Source organism: Ursus americanus, chromosome 4, assembly GCF_024610735.1.
Source record: "Ursus americanus isolate L20-20 chromosome 4, mUrsAme1.1.p, whole genome shotgun sequence".
In the NCBI taxonomy this organism is placed as follows: Eukaryota; Metazoa; Chordata; class Mammalia; order Carnivora; family Ursidae; genus Ursus; species Ursus americanus.
The window spans coordinates 16,726,209-16,739,750 of NC_142130.1; the positions used below are offsets into that span (position 1 = coordinate 16,726,209).

Consider the following 13,542-nt stretch of genomic DNA (forward strand, 5'->3'; position numbering starts at 1 on the left):
AACAAACCATAACAGCACCTTCCAGGCCTATAATCTACTTTTTAAAATGAGCATTTAAATTCAAAAGCATATTGCACTGAGTAAACCAGCGTTCTTAAATGACCAGAGCCCAATAACATATTGTATATATAAGCTAATTATAAGAGTATTTTTATATGTGAAACACCCAAAAGATTAATGGGTAGATGCCTTTTCATGTGTTTTTATTTTCAGAAGCAGCGATTATGGTCTCGCTAAGCCCAAAGAATTTGAAGGGAAGATAAATTTTAAAACATCTCGATAAAATTGAGAACTTGCTCCAGTCTCGGGCTAACTCCAGTGATGTAAGGAAGAAGTGTGAGCGGTTGGGTCAAGTCTACCGCGAGCCCAAAAGCTGACAATACTCTGCACAAGTTCGAGAAGTCCATGGCGGATCATGTGCAGACTGATGAACGGTGAGCCTACAGCCATTGACCATCAGCACTGAAAATAACACATCAGTGCGGATGGTGTATCTTTTTCCCGTGATCTCCAACTCAGAACCAAACAATGTGCAGACAAGACTCAGAAACTGTTTTATTAAATTGAACACAAAATACCTGTTATAATAATGTCAAGCTTTTATCAGAAATCAGTACATAAGTGAGGATACACAGCCAAAATGAGCCATCAACATAAGCAGTGTAAATTTTAAATAACTTTTGGATTTCTATTTTCAATATGCTGAAGAAAATAAAACCAAAAAAGCAATTTCAATTTCACAATTCACAGTTGATTGGTTTTAATCCCATGACACTTTTGCCATTTTATAGCCCCAGAACGCAAACAGATTTCCAAACTGGTGACTGGCCCTTAGCCCCAACGGCTTACACAGATGTTAAACCCCTGTATGACATTTGGAAAAAATGTTTAGGAAACAACTCCAATCTCATACATTTCTGGCTGGCGGGTTTTAGCTATATCCTTTACTAGATTTTTTTCTAGTGAAACAGCAAAAGCGGTTTTAAAAGTTTGCCATGCCATTAAATGAAGGGTTCTAAAGTCTCCCTTGGTTGTTTTTTTTTTTATGATTTTATTCTCTAATTTAAAACAATAACTACACTAAAATGCAAGCTTAACAGTGGAAGCAAAATCAGTTTTGCTTCTGGATCTAGAGCATACATCCAAGACAGGCAGCGCACTGCCCTAGCAGATACATGGAATGCTCGAGAGCAGACTCTGACATGCTCTAGTAAGGCATTTCAAAGCAGACACACCATACCCAAACCAAATTATTACAGTCAGCTGAGGATACCACAAGGGGAACACCAATTAACACAGAATCAACATGAAATTCTTACAAAATGACACACGGATTTACAAAACCACAGAAAGGTGCTCAAGGACCAAAGGAAGGCAAAACAATGACCAGCCACTCTAAAAGAGTCTTGTTCCCGTAAATGCCGGATTTGCAGAGTAGAAATAAACTTCATATGTGCTTGGCCCTAGGATATCACTCATCCTGACACATGGGGTTACTTCTGCTTAAAAAAATATATCATGTAGAGAATATACATTGAATCAGTGATATAGAACATTTATTTTCACTAGTGAGGGGGTCCCTTAAGCACTTACATAGAAAAAGTTATGAGTAATTATGAAGATTTTTTAAATGCAAAAAGAAATCTGATAAAACCTGCATTATTAGTTGGTATTCAACAGTGAAGTGAGGTTTTTTAGCAATTACATTGGCTTAACGAGGAACAGGACCATGAAAAAAAAATCTTTAAGTCCAAAGAATCGTGAAATGCCTAAAAACGAAAGTCCTAATTAGTAAAAAATACATACTTTCGGTCCCCAAAGGAATGTTCAGTTATCTTGGAAGCCATGATGCTTATCACACAAGCACAAGAATATGAATCAGGAAGAGTGAGGTTTCAATTCTGACTTATCCATTGAATCTTCATGACCTGGAGCAAGTCACTTAAATTCTTCAGATTTTGTCCGCAAAAAATTGGCATAAAAATAAAGGCATATGTCAAAAAAAAAAAGTTTTTTCTAAACAGTACTAGAGTAAAGCTAAAGATGGTTACTAAGGCTCACAATTTCAACAACTCATTGTACAGTACAGTCATTTTTGATCCTGCTAATTATGGCTAGAGGAAGCATGGGCAATGACAACCTCAGGCAAGTCAAAGGCTTTAGATAAGTTAATGGTTTCAACTTTCCAAACTACGAAATCTGTTCTTCTCGAGTTAACACAGCTAATCATCTATGGGTTTGACTCTTTCCACCTCTCTACGTTCTGGTAGAGCAGGTGAAAGTAATGTCAGAGACGTGGTTTCATGGAGAAAAGCAGCAATAGAATGAAGTGAGGTATAAGCTGATTTAATAAACCCCAATCCATAATTTACAGTTATTTTAAAGAAGCTGCATAGTTCAGCAAAAATACATCACAGAAGAGGGAGTAAGAAAAAAATTCTTATGGAACTTTAAAAGGTGTGACAACTAAGCATTTAAAATGATGAACACCAGAAAACTTGAAGTTGGAAAGGAATGGTCTTCCTTCACGCTAAGCACATATAAAAACAGAAACGAGAAGGCTAAAGTCCACAAGAGAAAACAATGTATGTTATTTGGTTCCACTTATCAACTTCATACACCACTTTTTAAAAGATGGTACTATTTAAACAAATAATAAATTCTAGTTAATGACACCTATGCTGAAGTGTTTAAGGGAATTGTATTGTCTGAAATTTATACTGAAATATGTATTTTTTAAAACTCCATGGATGGATGGATAGAGGGACAAGACAGATATGCGATAACACAAGCCTAGTAAAGTGTTGACGGTAGAATTTACTGGTGGATACATTGTAAAAAAATTTTTGACTCCAATGTATGTTTAAAATTTTTCATAACAAAATTTGAAAAAAATGTTACCATTTCTCCAATAAAATTAATTTAGCGGTGTGTTTTAAAGACTCCGGCAATTTAGAATTGTAAATTAACTGAAGTCGGAATTTTCGATTAAGGCCTCAAACCCAATTTCTGAAGATCCTTTCTTTAACACAGGGATGAACTAACACAATTAGTAAGTATTGTGGACAAGACAGTCTCTTCTTCACAAACCTCATTTGCAAATAAATTATTCTCTCCTCTCTACAGAATAGACAAGTTTTGAAAAGACCACTGCAATAAAGTTTTTCCAAATATCAAGCCCTTCCCAATCCACCACACTACTATTCACTAAATAGAAATGCAACACAGATCAAGGTGAAAAATAATCTATGACTATTGTTGGCCTGGGACAACTGGATTTATTTTCAGGGAGTATGGTTCCTGATCAATAATGTTAACAGTTTTACTCAGTATCAAATTGAAATCGCATTAAGCCAAAAAAAAATGCAGAATGCAGAATTTACACAGACCTTTGCTATTCCAAGCTTCTGTTTTATGAATTGTAATTAATGGCAATGATTCTATCATCTCTTCTCTCTGTGAATGCTAAAACTTGCTAAAGGCACTCATATTCTGGGCTTAATGGAGACAGGGTCACATGGGACCATAAGCCAGTATTTTTTTTGGTAGCTACCCAGAAAGGGAGTTTACAAATGACCCTCCCATTCATAATGGGAAGAAAAAGTCAAACAGCTTCAGTAGAAACATCATATGAGAAGCTATTTACACAGCTATTTGTCCATTCGGCTAGACTGCTAGTTACAGCTCATGATGATAGAGGTCTAAAGCCAAGGGTGGGGGGGGACGGGGGAAGCAACAACAAAACATTATTATGTACGAAACTCCTGAACAATAATTTGGCTGGTAAAAAAAAAAAATAGTTGGTAAGGTGAAATCGTTTTTAAGCATTTGTTCAAAAGCCTGCATTAAACTTTTGCCTATATTGACAAAATACTTCTATTTCTAAAGAAGTTCTATTCTCTTATATATGCCTCACCAAGTTCTTTAGAGAGCACTTTCAGCCTACATTCCAATATTAAGGAAACAAAACAGATTCCAAATACACTATCGCTAGGCCTCTCTGTAGAGGATACCAGGCCCAACAATTACATGCCTCCCCTGACACAAGCAAGACTCATTTTACACAGGTCACTGGACAGTCCTCAAACTGTTGTTGCTCATGGTCCCAGCCAACTCAGAAGTCAAGGAATCATAAATCCCACTGCTAATTCTTAGAATCTATCTACAGAGGAAGATTTAAGCAAATATATATATATGTTTATATATAAACATGAAATATATATTTATCCCATTCCCCTCATTGAAAGTGTAGACAGGTAGCTATAAGCAAGCATATCAGTTCTGTAAAAAAGGTGGAAGGAAGATCTCATGCTTCCCTTCAGCTGTGTAAGTCAGAGGAACATAAGGATGGTCTCAGACAGCCATGATTCTTCAATCTCAGAGTTTCAAAAAATCCTAAATGGTTTTCTAAGTTAACCAACTCATTAGAAGGGGAAACAATGAGGAAGAGCTGGAGAGGGAACTTTTTCTATATGAATGGTATAAAACATTATTCATCTTGCAGAATTCAGTGCAATAAGAGACAAGCAGACAAATTAATAAAAACGTGCACATATTTACAAGTTGCAGTACATGATACAAAGACGAGACCAACAAAGTATTTTCTGTTCAGTGTGGAGTCAAAAGCAGTTACATGGCCCACTCCATTTTGCAGCTTAACTTTTTGAAAAAAACACTTCAAAGGCAATAAGCAGTCCAATCTTTTAATTGGAACACGGAATTTTTCTTTACAACTTCTTGCCCTCGATATCTTAAGAAGAGTTTCTAAGTGTTATCTTCTAACATTGACTTTGACAACTTACCAAAGATATTCACAGAGAAAAGAGACTTTGATGCTATGATTTCTTCTTGCGGACGATTACTGAAATCTATTGACTTGGCTAAAGGTCTTCTGTTGTTTAGGCCTCTGTCCATCCTTGTACACAGCATATAAAAAGATACTAACATGACCCTTGGGCAGCCCGGGGTGCGGATTCTAGAGCACATTACAAAGCAGGACTGGACTTCACAAAAGGAAACCAACGGAGATCACGTATCACTGACTGTGGTAGTAACAATCTCCTCCTTCGACAGGGAAAAAACACTGTCTAATAGGAATGCATGAAGATGAGAAACTGTACCATGCAGAGATATATTTATTTAGGTATTTCCTTTCTGACAACTTCTGTCACCTTTGTTTCACCTATGGAACACAGGAGAATACTGCAAGGTAACAAGCCCAAAACAACCCACTGTCATAGAGATTTGCAATTTTTTTTTTCTGATGTGTATGTAATCCCTATAAATGATCATGGAAGTTATCAGCTTCCTACTGTTTGGAAGTTCTCAACTTCCTACAGTTTGGAAATTAAGGAGCAAACCGAGTAATTGTAGGCAATATGGTTATCTAAAGTGTCATATAAACAAACACATAGCTCTTTTTTAGTGCAAAGAAATACAGCAAGTAAGAAATAACACTATAAATCTAACTTTTTTCTTTAAAGAAAATGCGTTTATGCATTCATAACATCCATTAAGGGCACTGGGAGACTGGAAACCTGAATATGCAAGGCCAGGAAAAACATCAAGGCCTTTAAGTCCACTGCTTTTTGTATATATGTAACGAAATTGTTAAGTGGGGAGAGTGCGGGAAATCCCTCAATTTTACTCGCAAAGGAAAAACTGAAAGTGGATAAATGCCACTTTTACAAACTGTAAATTCTTATCCACAATCTCTTACTATTACCTGAAATAAGGATCCAATGAAATCTTCTCTACGGTATCACATAAATATATATGTATGTGTGTATGTATGTACATATACATATATACATACACACACAGACATACAGAGCAAGGGGGAAAAATAAGATTTTTAAATAATTATAGAACCAAGTGGCCAGCACTGTAATATTAAAATCTACTCAAAAATTATACTTAGCAGCAAGATGAGTTACGTACTGACCATTAAAATAAGCTCTAAGTTGCCCTAATCAATTGTATAAAAGGATTAGTATACTCAGAGTCACAGGTCTAGATAGAATCTCAATAATGTTATTTCATTCTCCTGTTTCTGGGAGGAAAAAAAAATGTACTAAACAATTCTATTTTTCAAAAAATCACCTCTTCAACAGAAGAGCAACTTGGTACTGTACCAGTGGTTATCCCAAAACTGAATTTTAAATATGGATCTAGATTGCTCAAAAACTGCTCATTAGGATTAAAGGAAAGGAATGATGGTTATAATTTCCTTCTCCCCATCTCTTTGCCTATAGAATTCTCAAGGAAAAATAGGAGTTTTATTTTTAATTCGTAATAAAAGCAATCAAATGTGAATTGACCATAGTGCAAAGATACTGCTCATTCTAAACTCCCTGGTGAATGTGGCCTTTCAAAACAAGTATGGATGAGCACCAGTCTTATCCATGTAAATATAGTAAGTAGATAAAATACAACTAATTAAAGTTCATAGGGTACTCCATTAGTTTATCTAGCCATACACTAGAGCTTCTTATTTTAAAAACCAAATAATAATAATAGTAATAATAATAATAATAATAATAATACTGTCACCATTATCAGATACCAAAGTAATCCATAATGTATTTCTATGACCTTTAAAGAAGCTGAATTATAAAGAAGGAAACCAAAGTTCATGTATTTAACTACTGGAAAGGATGATACTAAAATTTGGTAAACTTTTTTTTTTTAACTCCTCTCTATCTATGAAACAGTAAGGTAGTAGTATTTTTCAGGGCAGCCAACCAACTGGCAAGACAGGAAAGAATGTAAGTAAACATGATAAAAAAGGATCAGTTTACCAAAAAAGTCTGCCAAAAAAAATATCAAGAGATCTGAACTTACTATCGAGACCATCATATAAGTACATTATTATCAATGAATAACTCTAAATTGAAAAATCAAACACATCTTTACATTTCCCGAAACCATCTGAAAAATATTTTTTAAAAAAATAGCATATCTATCTTAAATGCATTGGATATTGGAACAGGGGCGGGGGGGGGGGCTTGGAAAGCCCACAACATAGCTGGGGCATAAAAATGAGCTTATTAAACAAGCTAATTCAACGGGGGGAGGGGGGAGGAAGCGGGGAGGAAGGAAGAAGGCGGCATTTAAATGCGTGAAATCCACAAGTGGAAATGAAATTTCACCGTTTGGAAGTCTACAAGCACACTGAAAGTGTATGAATCCAAGAAAATCTGTATTTCAATCAGTAATGGGAAGACAAGGGGAAAACATGTCCTGGGTAAGACCTTAATGCAGTTTGTAATCGTATATCCTACTGGCAAGGCATTGTGTTGAGGTGGTTCCAAAGAAACCCTGGGAAACCAAAATCTCTGCTTACCTGTTTTTACCATAATTATCTGAAGTAAGAACTCAATGACATTCTTTACTTAACAGTACATAAAACTAAAACTGCAAAAGAAAGTGAACTTTTTAAATAGTTAAAGCTCTAAGTGATCAGGCTACTGGTTGACCAGAATTTGGTCAAGATAAAAAGGTATTTCTCGTGGGGTAGGTAGGTCACATGCTCTAAGTAGCTCAACACAACTGACCTGAAAACGCATCATGACCTAAGAAGCACATTAGTTTCTTTCCCCGGTCTTGACATCTCATGGTACCACTGCAGGTTACACGTATTAACATTAAGCAGAGGAATGTACTCAGATCAAAAGGACCACGAAAGCAGGGCACGCTGACAGAAGGCAAACAAGAGGCAGGAAAAGCTGCTATATCCGAATACAACGACCACTATACATATCCCAGGTTCTCCATCTCATTTCTGTACCGCTGTTCAGACACCTTGCTTTTATGTTGCTTGCTCTCTAAATGCTGCCGGAACTCCATCTCTTCGCCTGCCCCCACATTACACATGGAGCAGTAAAACTGACCGCTTGGGGTAACACACATGGCCAGGTCACGTGGAATTCTCTGCCGAGAGCGGGGATTGAAGTAAGGACCTGCTAAAGCAAGAGATAAAAATGCTGTCTCCACTTCAAAACAGTCACTAAATAAATGACGACAGTCTCATTGATGATCACTGTAATTTGTCATGGTAAGCTCAAATTATAAAATTCACTGACTCTCAGCTTTCAATGAGTGCAAAATTAATAGATTCTTTTTAAATTACAATTTTATACTCGTTCAATCTAAGAAGCAAAAATGATTCTTCCAGCTAGTGTCAGAAAAGTTACTGTAGAGCCAAGCCCAGGCTCCAAATGACAATGCCTCTCAAAAGTAAATAATATTTTAAAAATTGTTTAACTTCCCGACATGATAAGAAAAGTTTCATAATTATGCTAACTCTTTAATCCAAAAATTCTACTTCTAAGAATTATCCTAAGAAAACACTGAGAACTTTTGCATGGAGATTTATCAACAAGGACATTATTTCATCAGTGTGCACACAAGTTTTAATGGGAGGATGTGGGAAAAGGAGAGATCAGATAGATGATTTGAAAAATTATGGTAATGAATGCGACCGAAAACCATGCAGTCCCTGTAAGTAATGGAAACTCTGGATTTTCTTTGATTACATGAAAATGTGATTATAATATGCTATTAAGTGAAACAAGAATATCACAAAATATAATCACATTTCTATTTCAAAGAAGTAATATACAGAAAGATGGGAATGACATATACAAAAAATGTTGGTAGAATTATCGGTAATTTTCTTTTCTTTTTAGATAACTGACTTCTTTTTTTTAACAATGTTAAACTGAATTTACTGACCTGTTGCATTAAAAAAAAAAAAGCTAATCTATAATTACCTAAATAAATTCTCCTTGAGCATTCAAAATACTCAGTGTGACATATTTATAGGTAAACCAAATTACAACTAATGTATTTGAGGTTTGGGGGGTTTTGTTTGTTTGTTTTTATTGAAGTATAGCTAACACACACTGTTAGGTTAGTTTCAGATGTGCAAATAGTGATTCCACAACTCTATACATTATGCTATGCTCACCACAGTGTAGCCCATCTGTCACCATACAACTATTACAGTACCACTGACTATATTCCCTATGCTGTACCTTTCATCCCTATGTCTTATTCACTCCATAACTGGAAGCCTGTATCTTGCCCAAGCCACCCCCTTCTCCCTTGCAACCATTTGTTCTCTGTTTTTACTTAGCATAATACCCTCTAGGTCCATCCATGTTGTTGCAAATAGCAAGATCTCATTCATTTTTATGACTAAGTAATATTCCTGTGTGTGTGTGTGTGTGTGTGTGTGTGTGTGTGTGTGTGTATACACACCACATCTTTACTCATTCATCTATCAAGGGATACCTGGGTTGCTTCCATATCTTTGTTATTGTAAATAACACTGCAATGAACACAGGAATTCATATATCTTTTCAAACAGTGCTTTTGTTTTCCTTCAGTAAATACCCAGTTATATAATTGAATTCTTAAGTTGGACCATTGCTTATTCATTTTCTGCTTTTTTTTCTACTATAATAAATATTTAAGACTTTTCTCAAAATATTACTTTCACTGTATCCTATAAAGTTTAATAATATTTTTATTACTGTTTGATTTTAAGAATTTTAAATTTCCGGGCGCCTGGGTGGCTCAGTCGGTTAAGTGTCTGCCTTCGGCTCAGGTCATGATCCCAGGGTCCTGAGATCAAGTCCCCCATCGGGCTTCCTCCTCAGCAGGGAGTCTGCTTCTCCCTCTGCCCCTCCCCTCACTCATGCACGAGTGTTCTCTCTCTCTCACTGTCAAATAAATAAACAAAATCTTTAAAAAAAAGAATTTTTAATTTCCAGTACAATTTCTTCTTTGATCCAGGAGTTATTTAGAAGTGTTTTAAAATTTCCAAACAAATGGAAATTTTGTAGGGTTTTTTTAAGTATATTTTTTGTTACTGACCTCTGGCCAGAAAATGTAGTCTAAACTGCCCTCTGTCCTAAAGTTTATTTTATTTAATATTAACACAGCTAGCTCAGCTTCCTTCATTTCGGCTGAATTTTTTATTTTTTTCTTTTTAAATTTTTTTTAATTTAAATTCAATTAACATATAGAGTATTATTAGTTTCAGAGGTAGAGTTCAGTGACTCATCAGTCTTACGTAACACCCAGTGCTCATTACATCTCAGCTTAACCTTTTTTTTAAGATTTTATTTATTTATTTGTCAGAGAGAGAGCACAAGCAGGGGGAGCAACAGAGGGACAGTGAGAAGCAGGCTCCCCACTGAGCAAAGAGCCCCATGCAGGACTCGATCCCAGAATGCTGAGATCATGACCTGAGCCGAAAGCAGATGCTTAACCACTTGAGCCACCCAGGCATCCCTCAGCTGAATTTTTAAATCCAATCTTATAATCTTTGTCTTTTAACTGGGACTTCAGTAAATTTACACTTAGCATAATCACTGATTATACTTTTATTAATCATATTACACTATGCTTTCTATATGTCCCTTTTCTCTATATTTCTCTTGCCTTTCCAATTAACTTTTTTGTTTTTCATTTGACTTAACTGTTCACATGAATTACCTCTGTTGGTATATGTGTAAATTGGAGGCTGTGATAGGGGGAGGATGAGGGACTATTCAGTCCAACTCTCCCTACTGGAGATAATCAGAAAATGCAGAAAACATTCCTATAACGCAGCAGCTCCAAATTAAAGGTGTATATCAGAATCACTGAGCAAGCATTTTCAAAACACACATCCATCTGGGTTCCACTCTGAATTTACTGACTGAAAATCTCTGAGTCATGGTTCAGGCAAGTGTATTTTGTAAAAACTCCCCCGGTAATTCTGATTCACTACCCCAGTTTAAAGCCACTGCTCAATCTTTTTTATTTTCCCCAGCAAATGGAGATTTAACATGGTGCACCTTTAAGCCAAGCAGCCCATTTTTATAAGGCATTTTACATTTCTCGGCTGGCAAACACCAGAAGCAGTGTAAAGGGACTCTGATCAAAGACCTTAAAACATAAACTATAATTTAAAATCAAAGTAAATAATATACGAAACCGAAAGTAAATAAGTAAATAAGACCTGAAATAAACACCAGCTTGAAAAGCCACTCGACAAACAGAACAAAACAATTCGCTAACCCCAACTTCTCAGGGCTGTCTATTGCCGTTAAAGGAAATACAAATAAAGAAGACCACTCGCAGAATGCAGCCGAGGCACATGGAAATCCGCGGGATACCTGAATTATTCTGTACCGTATACGTATTCCTCCTATGAGGCATCATCTTATACTCATTCCCTTCTTTCCGGGTCCGCCGCTGACCGGCTTCTGAGGATTCTCTGAAGAAAAGAAATGTTTAAAAGCGTGAGGCTTCTAAACAAGGGTCCCTTTCAACTCTTTCCCTCTAAAGACAGTCGGTCTTACACAACACTTTGGCCTGGGAGAAGGTGGCAATACCTACGAGTATGAGTGACTCTGCGCTTCCGCCAGCCGCAGCCTCTTGGCGTGATTCTTGCCTCGATAGTGAGCCTGAGCCACGGCCGGAGAACTGAAGGAGGCATCACAGAGCTTACAGTAATCGTTCTCTGTGGCCAGGATCACTCTGCCTCCGGGCTTCAAGGAGCCCATCTGACATCAAAGACACAAGAGACAAAGTTACGAAAAATGTGGAGCTTATGCCCTCCTTCCCCTCAAAGTTTCTTCTAACAGCCAAAAGATAACCGAAGGTTGGGGTATGACCACAAGCACTCAGCTTTATAAGGAGAGGATGTAATTCATTCCAGAACAACAACAACAACAAAGAGAAAAAGAAAAAAAGGCTGGGAGACAATCATGGTTTTGTATTACAATCACCTTTGTACCAAACCGGTTAATGGCTTGTTGCTATCTCCATGGAGAAAGTTTTTAAAGGAAGCACAGAAGATACAGGGCAGTAGAGGGAAAGCCTAAAATCACATTATTAGAAAGGTAAAGTCCTTCCAGAATCCATAATGAACATTTAATGAATGCCTACTGTTTATAGGGCTTGTTACCTAAAGCAGAAGGGTTATGCGGACATACAGTTAAAAATGAGCCTCTGTCCCCCCAAAAGTCTACAAATTAGCTATGCATATAACATAACTAGGGAAAAATAACCAGCAGATTCAGCCAACGGTATTCAGGCTGAGAAACGAGTTCAGGGAAACCTAACACAGTGCCTGGAAGATAGTATATACTCAATAAATATTGTTGGGTTAACAAAAAAAGACAAACTAGATTTTGGCTAGAGGAGAATAAAATACATAATAAAGAGTCTGGAAGCATATCTATCAGGACCAGCTGAAGGAAACAGCACTGATTCACCTGGATGGGAAGATTTTCTGGGGGACAGTCTCCAAAAATCACAAAGGGCTATGTTACGAAAGACGGCTCCAGGTGTTTGCTCAGGGAGGGGGGCCAGCTGAAAACAGCCCCAAGCTGGGAGCTGCTGTCCTGTCCAGAGCAGGAATCAGGGCCCTGAAAACTGCTCAGCCTGAAGAACTATCTGGGAATGTTCCTGTTCTCTAATTCTGTTTTTATCCCCTCTCATTTACCCCACAAATTCATGAGGCTAGAGGAACGGGGGTATTGCCATCCATGTTTTAAAGACTGGAAAACCGACGTTCAGAGTACACTTACACCATGGTGGCTAGGAGTAGAGGTCCAAGGTCAAAGAAATCCTGTTCCACCACTTCACAAAATGCATAACACCATGGACAAGTTACTTAGCTTCTCCGAGCTGCTAACAAACTTCCAGGTGAGACAAATGCTGCTGGTCCATAAATTACACTCCGAGGAATAAGGCCAATACCTCTGAGTTCTTGGAAGCATGAAATGACGTTTAGGGCCCAGGACTAGAATGAGGCAAGGCAAGCATTTGCCATGGGCACAAAATTTAAGGGTGCCTCAAAAAACTCAGCAATCAAGACAAATAATATGCTAATGGAACGTTTATACAAATCAAACCTAATTCAAGAAATCATCGTAAGCAAAATGTCAAAATTTTAAATAAAAAAAGGATCCGTCATAGTGCCATGCCAAGCCATACCGCAGCCTGAGGCAAAAGGAAAATCAGTAATACTTACCCCAGCTTTAAGCTTTTGACATTTTGTTTACCACTGATTTCACATTAATTTGGATTTTTAAAATATTATATTAAAATATTTATCTTCATTACTGTGTTTTGGTTCCCTCTTAAATTTTGTGCCTCAGTCAAGTGAATCCCTCACCTCACCTTAGTCCCAGCCCTGAACGAAGTAACGTAGAAAAGTGCTTAGCAGAGTGCTCGGCATAGTAAGTACTCAATGAGAGTTATTACTATTTATGACCATGTATTATTCTATGGACAAAGACAGATTAAGGAATACAATTCATATTTCAGAGGCTATTAAAGTACAGCATTATCTTGCCTAAAACACCTGCTTTATCTACCAAACAGTGAAAGGAACTTGGATCTCAAGTGTGTGTCAATATACCGAAGTCCAGAAAAAGTTTATACAGGCTCTCTCCATAGAGGTAAGAAAGGGGCACTCTCCAAAGACTGACCTTGCTGGAAGGCAAAATATAAAGTAAATGGGATTAACTACAATAA

The 13,542-nt window shown here is 37.0% G+C and overlaps 1 protein-coding gene across 5 annotated transcripts in view; it reads right to left on the bottom strand.

Annotated features, from left to right (window-relative positions):
* Nucleotides 1-531: 531 nt before the first annotated feature.
* ZMAT3 (zinc finger matrin-type 3) overlaps nt 532-13,542 on the bottom strand; it is a 32,758-nt gene continuing 19,747 nt past the window's right edge. For 4 of the 5 annotated variants that reach the window (XM_045788687.2, XM_045788688.2, XM_045788690.2 and 1 more), the window contains exons 4-6: nt 11,395-11,561; nt 11,172-11,272; nt 532-7,964 (exon numbers count right to left, since the gene is read on the bottom strand). In XM_045788687.2, the coding sequence (XP_045644643.1) occupies nt 7,753-7,964; nt 11,172-11,272; nt 11,395-11,561 (480 nt within the window). In that variant the 3' untranslated portion in view covers nt 532-7,752. The remainder of the gene's footprint in view (nt 7,965-11,171; nt 11,273-11,394; nt 11,562-13,542) is intronic. The other variant, XM_045788691.2, reaches the window with a different exon arrangement.